Source organism: Peromyscus maniculatus, chromosome 3, assembly GCF_049852395.1.
Source record: "Peromyscus maniculatus bairdii isolate BWxNUB_F1_BW_parent chromosome 3, HU_Pman_BW_mat_3.1, whole genome shotgun sequence".
NCBI lineage: Eukaryota > Metazoa > Chordata > Mammalia > Rodentia > Cricetidae > Peromyscus > Peromyscus maniculatus.
In genome coordinates, this window is record NC_134854.1 from 161918419 (window position 1) to 161940504 (window position 22086).

At 40.4% G+C, this 22086-nt stretch overlaps 1 protein-coding gene across 3 annotated transcripts in view; it reads left to right on the forward strand.

Annotated features, from left to right (window-relative positions):
* Nucleotides 1-21342, forward strand: part of Pde3a (phosphodiesterase 3A) — a 275229-nt gene extending 253887 nt beyond the window's left edge. For all 3 annotated transcript variants that reach the window (XM_006976484.4, XM_042274252.2, XM_076568189.1), the window contains exons 10-16: nt 360-471; nt 3895-4008; nt 4146-4345; nt 5118-5321; nt 6859-7014; nt 8797-9055; nt 20969-21342. In XM_006976484.4, the coding sequence (XP_006976546.1) occupies nt 360-471; nt 3895-4008; nt 4146-4345; nt 5118-5321; nt 6859-7014; nt 8797-9055; nt 20969-21210 (1287 nt within the window). In that variant the 3' untranslated portion in view covers nt 21211-21342. The remainder of the gene's footprint in view (nt 1-359; nt 472-3894; nt 4009-4145; nt 4346-5117; nt 5322-6858; nt 7015-8796; nt 9056-20968) is intronic.
* Nucleotides 21343-22086: the final 744 nt, after the last annotated feature.

Below are 22086 nucleotides of genomic sequence, written 5' to 3' on the forward strand. Positions count from 1 at the left end.
GCAGGTGGCAGATGCCAGGCCTGGCTTAGCATGAGTGTATTATCTTAAAGTGTTCAGTAATCATCTAATTTAAGAACTCAGTGCATTGTTCTTAGTTACACTGTGGTTTTTCTTTTTTGGGGGGGTGGGGTGGGGTGGGATTTATGTGCAATAATTATCTTAAATACAAATGACATAGTTTCTATGGTAAGGAACTCCATTGACTCAGTATACAGATGCCTTCAGTGTGTTTACTATTCCCAATAGAAATATCCCTACTGGGAGCATATCAATTGTAGTTGATGGATGCACACTCTTACCCTTTACCATCTCTTGCATAATGAGTGATGTCTTACAAGGTCTTGTCTCCCCCTTTTCAGGTATCATACAGACTGTTTGAAGACATGGGCCTCTTTGAAGCCTTTAAAATCCCGGTTAGGGAATTTATGAATTACTTTCATGCTTTGGAGATTGGATATAGGGACATTCCTTGTGAGTATAAGATAATCCAATGCTTGCCCCTCAGACCTGCAGAAGGTGGTGGGAAGTCAAGTCCTTGGTCACTCTGTGTGACCTCATTGTATTGTTGCTACTCTGTGTGACCTCATTGTACATTGGCTAATCTGTGTGACCTCATTGTATCGTTGGCTACTCTGTGTGACCTCACTCTATCAGTGGGTGCTGCTGGAACCCCGTCTCCTTCACTGTACGCTGTGTAAGGCCCTGGAGCCTCACCCATCTCCTCTAGCCTCATTTCTTTGTCTTGAAAATACGGTCATGGGATTTGTTTCACATGAATGTCCGGATCAAATGGGATGATATTTCTTAAAGATTAGAATATGTGCCTTGTATATCTCTCATAGTTGTTTGAGGTAAGATTAAATGTTAAATATAAATTTATTCTCATTAAATAATCACCAACTTTTATTGACTGAATTTAAATTTTTATCATTGTATCTGATCAATTCAACTAAAACCAGAACAGTTGATGTTTTCTCAAGATGAGATAAACCTAGTTGGTATTCAGAGGGGCTGGGAGATGGTGGTTTAGTTAATAGTATAGAAAAGAAGAAACTTACGAAAATGGTAATGGGGAAGTTGTTTTAAAAAGTCGGGTGCACATGAAACCCCCAAGATAAAGGCACTCAAGAATTTCAGTATTGATTATTTAGAAAATTATAATAATGAAGACAGAATGCAGAGGAGAGGCTAAATGTTTATGTCAAATCCATGTAATCACTGCATGTACGCATGGTTGCTTTACAACACTATATAGAATAAATGGAGCTGAAGAAAACGTTCAAAGACCCAACTAAAGGAGCTGTAGAAGTATGTAATATCCATATGGTCTTTCAAAGGAATAAATACATAGAAGAAAGATCAATGTTATTTAATCTGTTAATTTGAATATGTCTTAGGAATGTACTTTCTGTAGACTCAGGCAGCATGTGCACTAATGTTGAATATGTGTTGTTTAAAACCTGTTTTCCCTTTTAAGTTTGCTTTTATACATTTTGAACTTCAAAAGCTCATGGCTTTTGTAGTTATCAAGACTTGAAATGAAGGACTGGGGGCGTAGCCCAATTGGTAAAGTACTTACCTAGCAAGTAGGAAGTCTGGTGGCACATGTCTGTAATTTCAGCACTCAGGATACTAAGGCAAGAGGATCAGAAATTCAAGGTTATCCTAGACCACATAATGAGTTTAAAACAATCTTGAACTATAAGGAGAGACACCCAGTCTTAAAAGCAAAAACAGGAAAAAAATGAAGTTAAATTTAAAAAATGCTTATATTTGGACACAAATAATTGGCAGGTATCTCAGAAAAGGATGAACATGCTAGCTTAGTGAGCATGATGTTTTTAAGATACTCACATGGTGTACTCATGTGAAAATGCATAGCACATAGTATGACCAGAAAGAAGGAGGAACACAGCCTGCCACTGAAATGTGCTGAGGCGTACAAGCTAAAGTATGAGGGGCAGAACAGGCCAGTTGGCTTGGGGGAAGAGGTGCTTAATGGTCCTGGGTCCTTTGGGATAGTCTGGCTGCTGAGGCCATTAAAGTTGGAAGAGAGAGAAGAAAAAGGGGGTTGTTGAGGGGAGGAGTGGGAATCTGGCGATAAGCCTGGCTTCCTTTAATGTGACTTTCCCAGGGCTCAGCCTGGTCAGATGCCAGCAAGTGACATAAATGTTAGTGATTTCACAAGGATTAAGGAGTTAGTTACATAAATAAACATTTTCAGAAAGGAAGCCACAGGAAAACTGAAGTACAGTTATGCACTGGACAAGAATTACAAATTATTGTTTCATTCACACATGTATTTTAACTTTTCAATCAGCAGGTTTTATTGAGTTCACTCAGATGCCACACTGCATAGAAATACTGTGATGTGTGGTCATGCCGCATTGCTGTGACCTGGAGCACATTGCTGTCTGTGGTGTCACTTGAGACAATGGGGGGACAGGGCCAGTTTTCAAATATAAAAAGAAACTTCCAGATTCTAAAGCTTGTTATTTTATGTTTTATATTTCCTATTTTTAGATGAGCAAATAATTTATTTTTATAAACTATTAAATTGTCCACTCCATGTGAAAATATTTTATAAAGTAAGGATACTTACAGGGCAAATAGGTTGGCTCAGTGGATAAAGATGCTTTCCATCAGAGCGGAGGACCTAAGTTTGAGCCCTTGAGCCCATAGTTAGAAGGACAGAATTCATTTCCACAGGTTTTCCTCTGACCTCCAGGGTGTGCTTGTGTGTATGTGTATATGCACATACACACAAAATAAGTAAATGTTAAAATAAATAAACATGCTTGCACTATTTGAGGTCTCTTGGCCCCTTGCATTTCCATAAAAGAGTTTATTTTCATCTCCTAGGAACGCTTTGGCTTGATTGGTGCTGCTTCAAAACATAATGTCTCCTCTCTGTTGAGCTTAGAGGGTTAGACTATGTGAGTAAGCTAGCGAAGGCCTTCCTTGTCATAGTTTTAATTACAAATACAAGCGTTCACTCCTCTAATTATTTTAGCATTGACACTCCTGAAGAATTATGTGTCTGATGGCCTTCTGTAAACGAATCCACAATTAGTATTAAAAAGCTGTGGAGGGAAAGTGAAAATGGAATCAGGTGAACTGTGACGGGAGACTCTATTCACATCTTAGAGATTAAGTCTTTAGTCAGAGTCGATCTGTAACACCGTTCAGGGCAAAGGGGAGCATAAAGCTTAACTGTCATTCATGTTAGTCTGAGTTCATCTAGATGCAGCTATAAAAAGGAAGGGATTAGGGGGGAAAACTTCATGAAGCAGTAGCTGATATAGCAGTCTGCATAAGCAACTTACTAGTGGGAATATGACAAAAAATATATATGATTGCTTGGTGAGGATTGGTGTTGATGCCCCTGCTAATTCCTGGTGGTAAAGAGGGATGTGAGGTGTTCAATATTGTGGCTGGTCCCTTCAGCTGGCCCTCTTTGCTGTAAATAGGAAGAAGATGCCATTCATTCATCTGAGATGACATTTTGGTCCTTGAGACCATTGGTCTGAGTAGTTTAGGTCTTTCTTTCTGCGTCTCTACAAAGTTTTTCTTGTACAAGAGCAAAGAAAAAGAAATGCAAACACAACACGTTGAGTTAACTGTGTACATAGGCTTCTGGAAGAATCAGATACTGGCTTTTCCACTTTGCATAAGTGGTGCACAATAAGTGCTGTGGGTGCGGTTTCTTGTTACTGTGAAAATGATGGAATTGGTGGAAGAATTTTCTAGAAGTCCCTGTCCAGGGAAGTCTGGCATGCGTTCCCTGGAGAGTTAAAGTGTGGACAGAAGTGTTCACCCAGTAGATGGCAGTCTTCAGCCTTGGGCCCCAGAGTTCACCAGCTGATGTGCGCTCGCTCCTTTGCATCGTTACAGATCATAACAGAATCCACGCCACTGATGTTTTACATGCTGTGTGGTACCTCACAACGCAGCCAATTCCTGGCCTCCCAAGCGTGATCACTGATCACGGATCAGCAAGCGACTCTGGTGTGTATGAATTATGCCTGTGCTTCTTATAAAAGCCAGGAATTTGAATTGTGTGCTTTATTTCAAAGGAAATCAGAAAGAGGATTCCAGCTTTACAGTTTTTAAGAATGTCTATCACTTTCACTTCCTCTCCTCAGATTCTGACAGTGGATTTACACACGGACACATGGGATATGTGTTTTCAAAAATGTATCATGTGCCAGATGACAAATACGGATGTCTGTCTGGGAATATCCCGGCCCTAGAGTTGATGGCTTTATACGTGGCAGCAGCCATGCATGACTACGATCACCCAGGGAGGACGAATGCTTTCCTGGTCGCCACCAGTGCTCCTCAGGTAAAGGCTAGAGTTTCCTGAGGAGAAAATAAATTAGGGTATACATTTCTTGGAATAAAATTAATTTTACAAATATGACTTGTAAGAGGCACTAGGTCTATGGGAACCAGCCTGTACTTAGTGCTCAGGTAAAATTCTTAGAGGCCTTGTTAATTTCCAAAGATGTCATGGTGTATGCCAAGATATTCGTGGCAGATGTCTAACCTCATTACACAGAAAGATCGTTTCTCAGCTGCCTTCTTAGAATCAAATGACTAACAGTGAATATCTCCGATGAAGCAAAGACAGCTTACACACGTCCTCCTAAAAAGACTGGAGAACCATGTTTTCCTTGCTCCTTTAAGGGTATGACTTTGGGATGGAAAACTTACTCTGGAAATATTTCCATGGTAACAGTTATTTTTAGTGCATGTATTTTCACTGGTAAGAATTTACTATCCATTTATCTTGGACACTGGGGAGAATTCTTTTGACCTAAACAAAGTTTTTTCAAATAAAAAAAAATTTAAGAAAATAATTATATATATAAAATTAATATATAATGTATACATGTAATAATAATATATATGCAAAAAATTTTTAAGGGAGGAACTTATATTGTCAAGAAAATGATATTACCCAAGAAAAGGCATCAACAGTTAAGATAACACAGTGACTTTTAATAGCCAGAATAAAAATGAGAAATTTAAAGCCTTGCATATTCTCATAGACTCTTGTGATTCCTTTTTAACATAAGAAGTTGTAACCTCTCCTCTCCTGCCTTCCTCGCTAGGCGGTGCTGTACAATGACCGGTCTGTTCTGGAGAATCATCATGCCGCTGCAGCATGGAATCTCTTTATGTCCCGGCCAGAGTATAATTTCTTAGGTAATCTAGACCACGTGGAATTTAAGCATTTCCGGTTCCTAGTCATTGAAGCAATCTTGGCTACTGACCTGAAGAAACACTTTGACTTTGTAGCCAAATTTAATGCCAAGGTAAGTAGATCTCTACTAGTGTTCATTTTATGAACACATTAAAAGGTGTCTTATAATCAAGTATTGAACAAAACTCAATCGCCATGAGCTTTCTAGAGAAAAAAAATGATTAAAATATTTATTCCCAAGCTGGCATCTATGTATCACTCTGAGTCTAGATACCTAAGAAGTTGAGGTCTTTGGCTGTGTGTGTTAGACTCTGTTCTACAGAGAATAAAAATATTATCTATCATTGTTGCTATGTTTGATTTAACAGATAATCATGTCTACAGTATATGAGATAAATTATCTAACAGCAGTAGAAAGGAAAGAAAACTTGAAGCAAAATTTCATGTATCAAACATAAAAGCCCAAGTATTAATTCAAGAAAGTTTATTTGTTCCTGGGAAGAAGCCTTAGTCATTAAAGGATTTGCTTTGTCAGCATGAGGACCAAAGTGTGACTGTGAGAGCCCCACATTTAAAAAAATAAATAAATAAAAGACTGAGCACGGTAGGATTCATGCATAATATCAGTGCCTTAGTACTGGGGAGGCAGACACAGGAGGCTCCAGAGTCTCACTGACCAGCAGCCTAGCCTAATCAGAGAGAGACCCTGTCTAAAAAGCAAGGTGGTATAGGCAGAGTTTGCCTGTCCCACAGCTGCTCTCAAATAATCACTTAGAGGCTTAATATTAATTACAAATATTTGGTTGATAGCTCAGGCTTGTTACTAGCTAACTCTTACACTTTAAATTAACCCATCTTTCTCATCTACCCTCTGCCATGTGGCTCATGGCTTATTTCCTCATTTTCTACACGTCCTGTTTTCCCTGTGTCTGCTGGCATCTCCCCTGACTCCCCCATTCTTCATCCCAGCATCCTTAGTTTGGTTGCCGCACATATACTTCCTGCCTGGCTATCATCCAATCAGCATTTTATTAAACCAATTCAAGTAACAAATCTTTACAGTGTACAAAAGGATTATTCCACAGCAAGACAGTGGCTCCTGAGGAAAGATACCTGAGTTGAACTTTGACCCATGCCCCCCCATACATACACTCCTGCAAACACTCTTATGCATACACAAACAAAAGAAAACTTATTGTAGTTTTATTATTTAATACAAGTTGATACTATGTGCTAACTTCAAACTGTGCGAGCTCAGTAATAGTTACTTTTTCTTTGACTGTTTTAATTTTGGATGAGCTGCATTACTTTTTTGTTCGTTTGTTTGTTTGTTTGTTTGAGACAGGGTTTCTCTGTGTAGCTTTACACCTTTCCTGGAACTCATTCTGTAGCCCAGGCTGGCCTTGAACTCACAGAAATCCACCTGCCTCTGCCTCCCGAGTGCTGGGATTAAAGGCGTGCGCCACCACCGCCCGGCCACTTTTTTTTTTCCAATGTAAACTGATGATATTAGTTCTAGTATCTGAAGTTCTGATGCATTATGTTCTCATTCCCACACAGAAAGAAGACAATCAAATTCTGTTGTTATTTCTCATGTTCTAGTTGAGCTATCATAGAGACAGAACATGTTAATTTTGTCCCTCAAACAGGTAAATGATGATGTTGGGATAGATTGGACCAATGAAAATGATCGTCTCCTGGTGTGTCAAATGTGTATAAAGTTGGCTGACATTAATGGGCCTGCTAAATGTAAAGAACTCCACCTGAAGTGGACAGAGGGCATCGCCAGTGAGTTTTATGAGCAGGTAACTCACAGAACTGCAACACCCATCACAAGCTGTGTGTCCTTGCTGTGTACAAGTCCACCAAAGCTTACCTCTAGCCATGGGACAGTGTGATCTCTCCATCTTATATTCAGACTTGCACCAAATATATATACTAGGTAGTTTCATCAGAAATTTTAAAATGGCACGTGAAAATGAACTAAACTCTTGAACACTGAAATAAAATTATCTGCAAGCATTTGGGAGAAGCCTGTTAGTATGACAGAATAATCTAATGAGATATTATGAACACCCTTGAAATGCTGAACTGCTACAGGTTTGTTTATTGTAGTAAAAATAGCTTCAGATGTATATAAGGAAACATCAATTGACTGCTGTCCAAGTACAACTAAATAACAGCAGTGCATGAAAGAGGTGTGTATGTGTGTGTCCACAGTCACACAGATTCTATATTTGATACAAGAACAAAAGAATTAACAGACTCCCTGAAAAGCTACTACATGCTGCTAAGCATGGGTGACCATCTCCCACATAAACCTACATTGCTCTAATTATATTTGCAGTTCTGAACAACTTTCTTAAGAAGAACATGGAAGAAAATGGGAACAGAGAAAGGAGAGGACTCAGTGACATAAGGGGGTGTGAAAAAAGTGAAGATGCTTACCCTGGGGGGAAATATAGCTGATAGATTGACTGTGGTCCACTGTTAAAAGCTACATGTACAACTTTAAAAATAGGTTTATCAGAACATTGCTGTGGAGTCTGAGCAGGGAAATCCTCTCAAGTACTTATCAGAGAGCTGATCCAAAAGAAATGTTAGATCCTTCTTGAGTGCCCTAAAGACCACAGGGATAAGCCACCATGATGGCAAAAGCTTGGAATCCTAACATGGGGAGGCTGAGGAGGGACCTCCTGGGGCTGTAGTGTGAGGTCAGATTGCAGAAGAAAAGGGGGCAGAATGTGACTGTAACAAGTCTGTCCATGTGACTGGGAACAGAGTTCAGCCAATAGCAGAAAATAAAGTGCCCAATAATGGTACTTAAATAAGGATTGGAATAAACTTTTAAGGTTTGTGTAGTCAGCATTCATATGCAAAATAAAATATTTATGCTTTTAAAAATAGTGTGTTGCCTTTTCTCATAATGGCATTCTCAATCAATGGCAAAGTACTAAAATACAGAAAAATGTGAAAGAAAAAGAAAATCCACGTATCCTGGCTTATAATTTTATTAATTTATTAAGTCTTCTAGGTAACCTTTTGTTTATGAGTTGTTATTTTTAACCTCATAAATATTTGAGGCAGTTAAAGACAAAAATGTAATAAATAAGAATATTAAAAACATAATCACAGAAGATACAAATTAAACAAAATCTGGGATAAAATAGCAACTTGAATGGGGCAAGAAAAATGGTTTATGCTTTCTAGCAGTCCAGGTGAAAAGTAAACGTAATAGGGGTGTGGCTCAGCTGATAGCCTGCTTGCCTAGTGTGCAGGAAGCCTCAGTTCAGACCCCAGCAGCACTGACGTAGTGGTGCATATCAGTAATCTCAGTGCATGTCCCCTTGAAAGTGAACCAAAAAAGTTAAGTCTGCACAGTTAACAAATACCAGGAACAAAGTCCTTCTATGGGCATCTTAGCCACCAGGGCCATGACTCTGAGCAGTGACGTCAAGGGATTTTATGTGATTATCTGGGTTATAGAATATCCACACATTAGATGCCAAGTGTATGTTGACTCGTCTTATATTTATACTCCTCTGACATTTACCTTTGTCGTTACCTTTGTGAATTCCTATTTCTAGGGCGATGAAGAAGCCAGCCTCGGTTTGCCCATAAGCCCCTTTATGGACCGTTCTGCCCCACAGCTGGCCAATCTTCAAGAATCCTTTATTTCACACATTGTGGGTCCTCTATGCCACTCCTATGACTCTGCAGGTCTCATGCCGGGAAGATGGGTTGATGACAGTGATGATTCAGGAGACACTGATGACCCAGAAGAAGAGGAGGAAGAAGCTGAAACACCAAACGAGGAAGAAACCTGTGAAAATAATACAGCTCCCAGTAAGCCATAAAACCCATTTCTGATGAGATTTTCCAGGAGTGATTTCCGCCTTGGATTCAAAGGATTTTATGCTTCTCATAAATTACATCCTTTAAGTCCAACTATCCTCAGCTGGGTTGGGCACTAAATAGCTGTCTGTATCATAATGGAGAGAGCAGAAGATGGAATGTATGGCAAACTAGATATGCAAAGAGATGCTCTCACTACGAAGTAGAGTTGGTAACTAGTTTCAGAATTTCTGAGCGGTTTAGAATTTTGGTAACCATATGGACCAATTGCAGGCTTTTTTCCATGGTTAAGCTAGGGATGGGAAGAGATAATAAGACTTTAGTCTTTAACTTAACAATTGCTAACTGCACAGACTCTGTGTGCCTAGGCATTAGTCCTGGTGCTAACAGTAGACCTATGGACAAAACAAAGAGTAACTAGGTCCTTGTCCTTAATGATGTACATTCTAGTAGAATTACAGATACTCAGCAACACAAACCAGATATTTATAATGTGCTAGGTACTGATGGATACAGTATATTTTTTTTTAGGGGAGGATCATTCTTTGTCTTATTTTTTGAGGAGATATAAAATATTGCAGAGAATTTTAAAGTAACTTATCCAGGAAGAGAGAAAGTGTTTAATATGTTTTAAAGGACCTGTAAAAAATGAAGGAATGTTCCATGGGAATCTATGTGGAAATGGATTTTGGGAAAAGGAACAGGCAGTGACTCCAGGGTCCTGCAGTGGGTGTTAAGTGGGGGAGTCAGGGGGCCTGAAAAGGACAAGGGGAGGAAGCATGGGAGAAGCCATGGGGAGTCATTTGGTACAGGCAGGAGATAGGGCTCTGTGGGTCAAGTGGGAACCTGGCCTTTTACACTAAGATGAGAATTAATAGTGGTTTGTGAGCAGAATGGTTAGTGGACTCAACTCACATTTTACCTAAGTAGTTTTGGGAATGTTTGGGGGATTGGGGCAGAGGTAAGGGCATCATTTCAACTGTTGAACTGATCTGAATGACAGCCGATATGACTTCTTTAGGGTGGTCTCAGTGGTGTGACAATGAGAACCCATCTGTCACAGGTTCATTTCTATAGCTATAACAAACACTCCGACAAGAAGCCACTTAGGCACTTAGGAGAGAAATGTTTACTTGGTTCACATTCCAGGTTACAGTCCATTGCTGAGGGAAGTCATAGTGCCAGGCACTTGAAGTAGGTCACAGCACATCCACAGTCAAGAGCAGGAGAAGCACATGGATCCCTGCTTGCTCTCTATGTTGTTTATGCCCAGTTAGCCTTCCTCTCTCTCCTACAGTTCAGGGCTAGCCCAGGAACCAGTGCCACCAACATTCAGATGTGTCTTCCCACTTCAGTTAACAGTCAAAACCATCCCTCACAGACATGCCCACAGGCCAACTTGACCTATAGTTCTTCAGCCAAACTTTCTTCTCAGGTGATCCTGAGTTGTAGGAAGTTAACAATGAAAACTCACCCTGCACCATCATATCTGAAAACTGGCTTTGGGTTCATTACACATGCAGCCAGTAATCCAGCTGACTCAAGTGACTATGAAAACATGACTCTGTCACCCCTTTAGATATACTCCTCTGCATCTCTTACAACAAAACAGTGGCTAATAACACAATTAGTAAAACACACAACCCCTGAAATGGCATTACACAAGTATGTTCCTGTGATCCTGTAAACACAGCATGTTTTCTATCTACTTGAACAGACAAAGCAAAATTTTAATATTTTTAAAGTCCTTGAATAAAACATTACCACAGACAGATACCCTTGTCATTTTCTTCTCTATTGTGGTCACAGTCAGGAAAATGCAAGGGTTGGTTCATGTCTATCATGGAGTAAGGAGGTTCGTGACTATGCTGGTTTGGTCCATTCATATATATATATATATATATATACATATATATATATATATATATATAGATAGATAGATAGATAGATAGATAGATAGATAGATGTAGATGTGAATATGGATGATATGGTTGATACAGATGGTATAGATATAGGTAGATGTGCCCCGATTTTCAACAGGTATTTTCAGTACTAGAAGAATTAAAGAACTCATTGTCAGCTCAAGACTTACTTGTCAGAATCTTGTAACACTGTCTTTGGGCCAGATTTGTATGTGTTCTCTCCCACCTGTTAGCCTTTCTTGTTCTTTGTCTTTTTTAAATCGTGTGTGTGTGTGTGTGTGTGTGTGTGTGTGTGTGTGTGTGTCTGTCTGTCTGTCTGTCTGTCTGTGTCTGCCTATAGTTATATACATAGAAGTCAGTATTATTCCCCACCCTCCACTTTAACACAGTGTGCATCTCTTGTTCTTTATAGCTGCCTAAACCAGGCTAGCCTGTCTCTACATCATGTCTATCTATAGGCGCGTTGAGAATACAGATTCTCTGGTACAACATCAGCTTTAAGTGGATGATGGGATCCAAAGTCAAGTCCTCACACTTGCACAGCCAGCACTTACCCCTCTGAGCCACCTCCCCAGTTGTTAGCTTTTGAACTGAATGGGGAAACTAAAAAGTTGATTTTTCTCTAATACTCTATTGTCAATGTATTTCTCTGATATGTATAAAAAGAAATTATTGATTTTAGGATTCAGAGCTGGAACCTGAGACTTGGGATTCAAGAGTTATTTATTCATCTTTTAATTTTCTCTTTTGCTGTGTTTCCCCTTGAGTATCATGTAAGACCTGTGTTAGCTAAGCCTCTGAAAATGCTTTGTTCCAAAGAGTCTTTAGGGATTGCCATTTAAACTCATAAACATTATTAAGGTGCATCCCCAGGCATGGGGAATTGAAGGAATCATTCCAGCACCATTATTCAGAAGGCTCAGCTTGGACACCTAAGCTTGATAGGGAATGGTCTTTCCAAACACTGGGCTGGCACACTGTCCTCCAGAGTGACGTATTGTTCCCTTGGTCTTTATGTTTCAGCCAAGTTAGTGAAGCATCCATGAAAATTCTATGGCTTCAGTTACACATGGCTTTCAGTGATTAAGTAGCCCCTTATACTGAAATTTAAAACATCTCTGCCACAATAATCAGACACTGTAGTTTTAGATGTCTGATCTGTTTGTGCAAATGTTTATGTATGTAGGAATGTGTGTTTATGTGTAGGAGCATTTGTGCACATGAAGGTGCAGGCACATGTGGAGATCAGGGGTTAATTTCACCTTATTATTTGAGATAGGATTTCTTTCTGAATTTGCAGTTCATTTATTTGGCAAAGGTAGATAACCAGTGAGCTACAGGGATCTACCTGCCTCCATCTCCCCAAATCTGTGATACAATGGGATTGCAGATGCATGCCCATGTCCCAGCTTTTTGCATGGATATTGGAAATCAAGCCAGGGTCTTCATGCATGTACAGCAAACGCTCCACTGGTCCATCTCTCCAGCTCCCTAAAATTATGATTTTGAAGCACCTTTGCAACCCCCCAAAATGATAAACATGGAGCGATGTTAGCAGACTTAAACACTGGCTACAGTGTAGAGTTGTGACATTTAGTTAGACACCTCCTCATTTTAATTAAGAAAATAAGATTGACAACCAACCATAAGCAGCATGACAAGGTGGTGGAACCATAGAAGGCACTCAGGTTTCTTTGTTTTTAACTCCATTGCTTTTGAGTACTTTGTAATTTTCATTTCAGAATTCATATTGGCTGAGATGTTTGCTTTGATTTAGCCTGATCTTAGGTTTCAGGAGGAAAATATTAAATAGCCACTGGTGAGTTCTGCAGTTTGTAAAACTTGGAGGTCTCCCAGGAAACAGAATAAAATGCTGCAGTGTGATGTCCTGAGCAGAGGGGGCTTTTACCCCACCTCATAATTAAATCTGAAAGGTTCCTGGGGCGAGCTAAGAGGTTTCTAATGAAGTACTAAGCTGTGCTTAGAATCCAAGCAATGAAAGGCGCTTTGTTCTCTTTTCAAAAGATTCCAGTGCTGCATAATTTGGCTCCCAACACAGGCATGCTTCAGACCACCTGCAGATTCTAATCTACGCAAATTTATTTGGTACAAACTTTCTTCTACGTCACTTGGTTCAGCATAATTCCAGAGAGGTTTATTGCTAATGTTTAACAGCCACCTAAGAGAACAGCTGCTCTCCTGGGGCCTGCCCCAAAAGGAAAAAAAGGGAAGAAATGGAGCTTTTGTTATCATCTTCCCTGAAAATGTGCAGGCTGTGAGCGGTAGAGAGTTTCCTACCACTGATTCAAACCTGTTCTATGATTCAAAACGTTTGGGTAAGAAGTATACTCAGGGGCTAGAGAGATGGTTCAGTGGTTAGGACCACTTGCTGTTCTTGCAAAGGACCTAGATTCAGTTCCCAACACCCACATGGCAAGTCACAGCTATTTGTAACTTCAGTTTCCAGAAATCCAGATTCCTCTTCTTGCTTCTGCAGGCTCTTCTCACAGGTAGTACACATACACTTAAACAGACTTACATATATTCATATAAATAAAAATAACTCATTTACAAAAGCAGACTCATGCTTAACCACCACCAAAGCAAAACTAGAGCAGATGGCTTTGCAAGGAAAATGATTTTAATTTACTTTAAAACATAAAATGTGCTCATATATTGCATGGCAGATGTCTTAGGATTTATGTGGCAGGGTATGTTGGTGGATCAGAGTCAGGAATGCTACAGAGATCACACCACACAACAGATAACATGCAAGAGATTTTATTGAGAGGCATGAATGGCCATCTCAGAGTGAGGAAGAGAGAGGGAGGGAGAGAGAGAGACAGAGACAGAGACAGAGTGAGAGGAAGGGACCTTTTAAAGAGTACAGGGTGTGGTGATAACATGGCTGCTGGCCCTGAGTCACTGAGGGCAAGCTGGGGGACCACGGGGCTTCTAACATTCCTCCCCTTTGTTTATTAAAAATGGGAGGAAATAGGAAGGGGTGATGGTGAGGCAGGTGAGGCACCAGGCTCTTTAGACTGCTTCCTGGTGCCTGGGGGTGTTGATATCTTTAGAGACCTAAGGAAGCTGGGATGGTGGCCAAGTCCTGGAAAAGCAGGCTGTTTGTTTCACTTGTTGTCCAGACTCTGTGGGACTTTCTGGGGCTAAGGAAGTACAGGCAGCTTCTGTGAGGCTGGACCACCTGGGGCTAGCCCTTTGAAGCTGTCTAGGATGAAGACTTTGAGGGGACATCTGACCTGGCAGAATGCTGGAACAGATATATTAGGGGCAGAAGATAAAGTTAAGGAGTTTAGGGGCAAAACGTTTTGTTAGATGTACATTTTAGGCCCATGGTCCTGTTAGTTGGGGGAAGAGAGTCCCAAGACCAGGGAAAGGGGTGAGATCCCACCCTCTGGAATAAGGGAAACAGGCTATTGATTGGCAGTACTTACCTGGAGTCATTTTGACCCGTGAGAGGTGGATCCAAGTCAATTCCTTGAAGCTTACAAGAGTTTTTTAAGTTTAAAAAGGAGATGAGTTTTAGATATGTTAGCATTACCATTGTTTGTAAACCGTACTGAAATCCACATTGTAGAAAAGGCAGTAGACTCGTGCCTTTAAGTCATAGTAGAAGCTTGGGAAATGATTTTGGATTAAAAGCATGAACACTTTTTCCTCTATACATCCTCTGTGTGTATATAGATTAGACAGATGTATTTGGCACAACGAGAAACACTTCCAAGTCTATACTTAGAAGACAACTGAAGGAAAGGTAAAATCTTGAGCTTGTAACTATAGTAGTAGTCAATACATACCAGAGCTAGATTAATAGCTTAATAGAACTCTGTTGATTGTTAAAATTCTGAACTTTTGAAGTCTTAGTATAAGAATAGCATAGAGAGGAAAAGAAATATGAAACATTTTTCATTTTTTGTATACCTTACATCACTTTCTTATCACAACTCAAGATTTCAAGTCTTCAGACCTTTATAACTTACATTACATACCTTAAGTCATTTTCTTATCACATCTCAATGTTTCATGTCCTCAGACCTTTATAAATTGCATTTACACACCTTAAAACACCTTCTTAGACCCTAAAGCATTTTCTTAGGTTCTCACAACTTAAGCTTTCATATCCTCAGACCTTAAATAAACTTTACACCATTTTGTTTTCTATCCATTCATTCACTGAGACATAGGTCATTGTAAAGAGAGAGCAATTGAGAGCAGTCATTGTAAAGCAAGTTCCTTTAAATAAAGGAATAGTAAAAAGCTACATTGAAATCTGTTTTGTGAGTTTATCTCCTTTTAGGATCCAGTAGCAAGGTGAACTGTGTCTAGAACTAGCAGTAGCTCTAGGAAAGTGAGGCCTATGGCCTAGTTTTTACATATGAAAACTGAGAAGATGGCTGAAGCCTTGGTTGCTGCTGTTAAACTGACAAAGCTGTCACTAGCCTAGTCATCAACACCATCAGAGATCCGAGAAGGACACATTTTACCTGAGAAGGCAGAAAGTACAGACCAAGCAGCTTCCAAATCTATTAAGAATGACAGAGACGTACCTGGACAATCACCGTAGGTTCCTCCATGGTCATTACGGGCAGAGGTCCCAGGGAAACCTCTGATTTGGCTGCCAGACCCAGAAGAATCAACAGACTTTCCCATGCAGGAGGAATTTGGGGAGACTAGCCTTCCTTGTCTAGGCAAAGCAGGGCAAACAACTCCCCAGTGTTCTGGTTGTTCACAGTTTGGACAGGGTCCTGGTAGCAGGTGAGGTGAAAAGCGGTTTTTCACCCTGTGGCCAGCTTTGCTACATTTAAAGCAAGCTCTAGGTGGAGGTTCTTCTGTTCCCATCATCTACTATGGAGGAGATTAGGGGTACTGCCAGGAGCTGGTATGTGTCTTTATCACAAAAAGGTCTATTTTTAATTAACCATTTTAAATGCCATATTTAGCAGATTCAGCTGATTCTGAAGAGTTTGAGGACCATCTATCTGTATAACTGATTAGTTACTTGCTTTAGGCTTACTTTGAAAACATGTACAGGAGGGCTAATTAATCTTATTCCTATAATTAATTACATTGGTTCTTATCGTGACTACAAGTATAGTTCTGGACACATTAAGAAATCTGATCATTTATAAAGTAGCTATTAACTTGCATGTCTTAATTATCCTTAACTATTTATAAGTTGGTAGCTTTTATAAGATTAGGAGTTTACATTCTATCCGTGTTAGGTTTAGCCTTAAAAAAAATAACAATTTTTGGTTTTATTATCTAAATAAAATTTGAAATCATAGATACAGTCCATAAGGAGAGTAGTAACTTTACTGATCCTTTTATAATGCACCATTATAGAGTATTGCAACTTTTTGTATGAATTAGTGTGTCCAAATAGCTAAAGCTTAAGGTGGGCAAAGACAAAGAAGCTCAACTGTGAACCTGAGTAGACCTTAGAAATTTACAAATCTTATTTATCAAACATATGTTGTTACTTATCTAAATTTTCTAGCAGCTTGGTGTTAAACAGTTATCAAAGACATAGTAATTAAATATCTTAAATCAGCTTTTATTAGTCTGAGTAGACCTTTATAACCTTAAAATTGTATCATCATATATAGTATATTCTAAACCAGAGTTGAATTAAATATATAGTATTTTGTAGCAAATATCTTAAATTTTATCATCATAAAAAAAAATCCATACCAATCCAAAATATTTGAAAATTGTTGTTGCTTCTTTAGTCTAAAAGGAGATACAGTGATAAATAGAGAGCTTATTAGGACTAAGAAGTTTTACAGTTGTTGCTTTATGATATGTGGGCATCTTAAGATGAAGTCACATGGCATGCGCTCTTTAACCTTAGTAAAGATGGTTGCCAGCCATGTGGTCACCTACATTCTTATGAAGTCATCAACCAAGATGGAGGAAAGCCACATGGTTGCTATTTAAAACATCTGTTTTCCTAGTAGCTTTATATTTTTTTAAATTCAAGTTGAATCCAAGATACACACACACACACACACACACACACACACACACACACACACACACACACAGAGAGAGAGAGAGAGAGAGAGAGAGAGAGAGAGAGACATATATCCACATATAGATTTTTTTATTATAAGCCTTTTGTTATAAGTTTAAAACCAAAATTTTTAACAGATTTTATGGATTTTAAACCATACCTAATGAGTTTACAAACCCTGAGATAGAGTTTACAGCATAATCTTAGATTTATTTTGAGAGCAGGGTACAGAGAAATCATAGCAATAAAAGATTTTTAAGAGTAGAAAGTAGAGAGAATGTAGAGCAGAGTAAGTTAAAGATACATGATATTTATGGATCTGTTGCAGTAGCAGTTGCTATGATTTGTGAGAATTTAGAAATCAATTTTGCCAATTTTTTGGCCATTGATCTGTGCTGAGACCAGGCTGTTGTAATAAAATCTGAGTCCCTGGAGGAAGAGAGATTTGTAAAGCAGAACATTGTGTTGGTGTATCCCTATAATCTCCAAGAGGGAGCTGAGAGCTGAATCTGTGAGACTGCAGGCTGGAGTCCGAGACAGCCTGAAGAGGGCAGGGGAAAAGGGAACCAGGAAGTGTCTTTAGTGGAGAGAGAGACCCATTGGGCTGCAGAAGGCCAAAGCCTAGAGAGAAAGTTGTTCACATGGTGAGAGCCCCAAGGGAGTAGAAGTTGGCTTCAGGAGCCAGAGAGACACTTCTGGCATGGGACAAGGAGAGGAACACAAACAGTTAAGGGACAGGAGGAGCAACTAGGATCTGAGAAGCACAGCAGGCAGCTCTGGGGAGTAGGCAAGGAAATTCACAAAATATAGGCCCAGAAGTGCACGAAGAATGGGTAGCTCCAAGTGGGAAGAAGAGAGGAAAAAAGAAAGTGTCCCAGTCTCCTGGGCCAGGCTGCTGTAAGCGGCACTGAAGTTCCTAGGGGAAGGCAAGAGAAAGTTAAGAGAAAGCAGGAGAGAAGGGAGATGTCCATGTTGGGTGCAGCAGGCCAGATGCCCAGTAGGTTGGAGGAGCCAGAGAAGCACACAGGTGCCCACGTGGAGGGCACAGCTGGCCAGAGGACAGCAGCAGCTGAGGAGTCAGGCTCTAGAATTTGGAATAAAGTTCACAAACAAATGACCCAATCTGTGTATATCTTTAGGAGAGTTAGATCAGCAGCTTGGTTCAGAACGCAGGGAAGAACAGGTATGTGCTGGTTGTGTGTGTGTGTGTGTGTGTGTGTGTGTGTGTGTGTGTGTGTGTGTGTGTGTGTTTACCTGCTCCTTTGCTCCTCTGCCCCAAGTCTAGTTCCATTTCCCACTTTGCAACAAACTTACAGATCCATCAACCTTGAAGTTGGGACAAGAGAAAGACAGAGTCAGAGATTGAGAGAGAGAGAGAGAGAGAGAGAGAGAGAGAGAGAGAGAGAGAGAGAGAGAGAGAGAGAGAGAATGAGAATGCCAAGTGAGAACTTGAGAGACCAAGAGAGGACCAAGAGAGGTAGTGGGGACCTTTTAAAGGGTAACGTGGCTAGTGATGACGTGGCTGCTGGTGCTGAGTCACTGAAGGCAGGGTGGGAGAACACCTGGTTTCTAATAAGAGGAGCTTGAAGAGCTGGGTCCCATGGGATCTGCAGGAGGAGAGTAGAGGCCTGTGAATGCAGTGCTTTGCTAGTTTCTTCCTTTTTATTCAACATGGGACCCTGGTCCACAGAATGGTGCCCCCAACATTTAGGGGAGTCTTCCCACCTCAGTTAACCTAATCTGGAAACTCTGACGCTGACATGCCTAGATCTTTCCCTGTTTATGGTGATTCTAGGTCCTGCCAAGTTAGCAACATTAGCCATCAAATGACAGTGATATTTTTTTGGTAGAGGGGAAGTGTCTTGTTAGAGGGGTCGTGCATTGGCAGCCATAAAAGGCCAAGTTCAGCCACCAATCTTAAATAAGCCAGTTAAAAAAGACAAATTAGGGCTGTGATGGCCTTGTACATAAAAGCTCTGTGCACAAGGCTGATCCCAGGACCATACAAAAAAAAAAAAAAAAAGCCAGATGTGGCAATGGTGGTGGTAATCCCAGCACTCCTGCTGTGAGACTGTTGTGAGACGGGCTGTTGGGAACAGAAAATCACTTGTAAGCTCCGGGCCAGCTAACCTAGAATGGGCAGCATCCTCCTCCCCGTTCCCTCCTTTCTTGTTGTTTATCTATCCCTCACTTTCCATACCTCTCATCATTTATCTTTTCATGCTCTTCTTTCCCGCCCCTGCCTCGCTCTTGCTCATCTCCTCATCTCCCCTCTCTTCTTTTTTGTTTAACTTCTGCCTTGTTGAGGCCATTTAACATTAGACTCTAACAGCATCTTAGGAGTACAAAACTGGAGATGTGATGTGCACACTGCACTTGCAGTCACACCACCATCTTGGTGCCATCTTTCTCTGTGACCTCCTTACAAAGGGATGGTCCCCAGGCTGGAAGATGACACAAAGGATTAGAGAATTGATTTCCAATCAGAAGATTTCTAAAATGAATGTTCTAAGAGGAGGGAGATCAGGGTCTTCAGGTGGGAGTAGGGGTAGGTCCCCTGTCTAAAATGCAGTCAAAATAAGACCAACAGTGTCTTGGCTACTTTCTCATTGATGTTATAAAGTGCTCTGACAAAAACAACTCAGGGAGAAACAGTTTATCTTACAGTTCCAAGTTACAGTTCTCCATTGTGGGAAAGTCACAATGCCAAGGTCTGCGGAGTGCTAGTCACATATCAATCCCTAGTCAAGAATTGGTGAGCAGCGAATTGGTGTTTGCGTTGTAGTGCTCAGCTCACTTTCTCCTCTTGTGTGTATTCCAGTATGTATTCCAAGATCCCTACCTAGGGAATAGTGCTACCCATAGTGGGCAGGGCTTCCCACCACCATCCCACCCCCGCAGATATGCCCAAAGGTCTATCTCCCAGGTGATTCAAATTTCTGTCAAGCTGACAATTAACACTGTCACAAATAATAAGGCTATCTCTGTCACAAGCATGCCTCTGTCCCCAAACAGCACATTTACTCAGTTTTTCTCTCCTGAGTGTACTTGCACAGTATACTCAGTGCCTTAAGAGCAAACTCTGAGCCTATTCAATCTTTGTTCAAAGAATACAGAAAGCAGAAAAGTGTAGCCAATATCAGTTTGATCAATGAATTCATCTCATGAACAAATGATGACTAGAGGAAAAAGGATTTAAATTATTTTTTTATAACTCTATGCCTATTTCTCAGCATTTGTTTAATTTAGCATTGTATGTTTCTATGTGGTTCAAAAGTAATTCAAAATAATTTAACTCAATTCTTTTTTTCTGCATATTTTACAACTTAATCTTACTGTTCTATGGTGCAAGAAATTTCTACTTCCTCTTATAATAAAACCAGATAAAGACTACTAGCCCTTCCACAAGGATGTCTGTAGGTGGATCTCAAGAGATCTAGCACAACTGGCACTAGCCCATGACCATTGGCAAGCTCAGTGAGAGATGCTATCTCAAAGACTAAGATGAAGAGTGATAGAGAAAGGCTTGAGGTTTAGGGTCCCATAGTACAGTGGTTATCACTCTGTACTCTAAAAGGCTTGTGTTTTCAACTTCTGACCTCCATACCTTCATATCTATGTACATAGGTGCATTTACTACACATACACAGATAACACCCCAAATATTTTAACAAAATATGCAAGCAGAACCTGATGTGGGCATTACTAAATATAAAATATTATTCACATTTATCTCAGTAATAGCTTATTGTCATGTTCCTTCTCTTTCCCATTCTAGAAAACTGCGTTGTTGGTACTTGTAAAGCAAGTGAGATAGGTGGATAGATAAACAGAAAGCAGACAGATAGATGTCTCTTTGATACTTAATTCCAGATTATAATATGAAAAGCAATAACCTTCATGTATGTAGCTCACAGATAGTTCAGTTTGATGGTTTATGTTTTGCAGGAAAGAAAACTTTCAAAAGGAGGAAAATCTACTGCCAAATAACTCAGCACCTCCTGCAGAACCACACGATGTGGAAGAAAGTGATTGAAGAGGAACAGTGCTCAGCAGGCATAGAGAACCAGTCTTTGGACCAGGCTCCTCTACAGCATTCCTCAGAGCAGATCCAGGCTATCAAAGAGGAAGAGGAGGAGAAGGGGAAGCCAAGAGCAGAGGAGACCCTGGCTCCACAGCCAGACCTGTGACCATGGGTAGAGCGAGCTGTTTGCAAACAGAATGACTTGTCCCAGACACTTTCCAAGCCAGCACAACACTTAGACACAACACTGTAGAATACGAGAAGATGGGCAAATGGCTAAAGCGTTTGGGGAATTCTTTACGTTTTGTGTGTTTACTTTTACAGTGAGGGACAGCGCTGAAGACTCTAGCTCAAGGAAGCTTTCACTTTGCGACACCAGCGTCTAAGGATCGTTTTATAAGGAAGTTATATATGTGTGTGTATAAACTCCCACATAGGCTCATGTAAGACTTATAGTCACGTGTAACACATGCACACTGATAGCCGGGATGTCTGACTCCACAAGGTAGTAACAGTCATATTAAGATACATAGAGGTCACCGTGACATAAGAAATCATAAAGGACAAGAACTCACGAGGCAATGTGCAGCTTAGCAAGGAAACAAATGTAGGCTCGAGACTGAACAGCTTTTGCTCTCCCTATTGAGGGATGAACGTTCCAGAGCATTGTTGGAATTCTAATGCATCCTGCCAACTGTGTGTGTAAGTGTGTAAGTGTGTAAGTGTGTGTGTGTGTGTGTGTGTGTGTGTGTGTGTGTGTGTGAGAGAGAGAGAGAGAGAGAGAGAGAGAGAGAGAGAGAGAGAGAGAGAGAGAGATGTTTGTATACCTGTGTGCTTGTGGAAAGGGAGATGTTTGTGACTTTAGTTGTTCATAGAATAGCTGTAGCAGGTAATGAAGTACATGTGAAAATACAGAAGGAAGTCCTTTCTGGAGTGTCTTTGAATGGCAGCCCTCCTCCATTTAGTGTCCACAAAAGTTCTTTTGCAGAGGGAGGACTTGTGTGGGCCACATGATTGGTACCACTGCTACTTGCCACTTGGA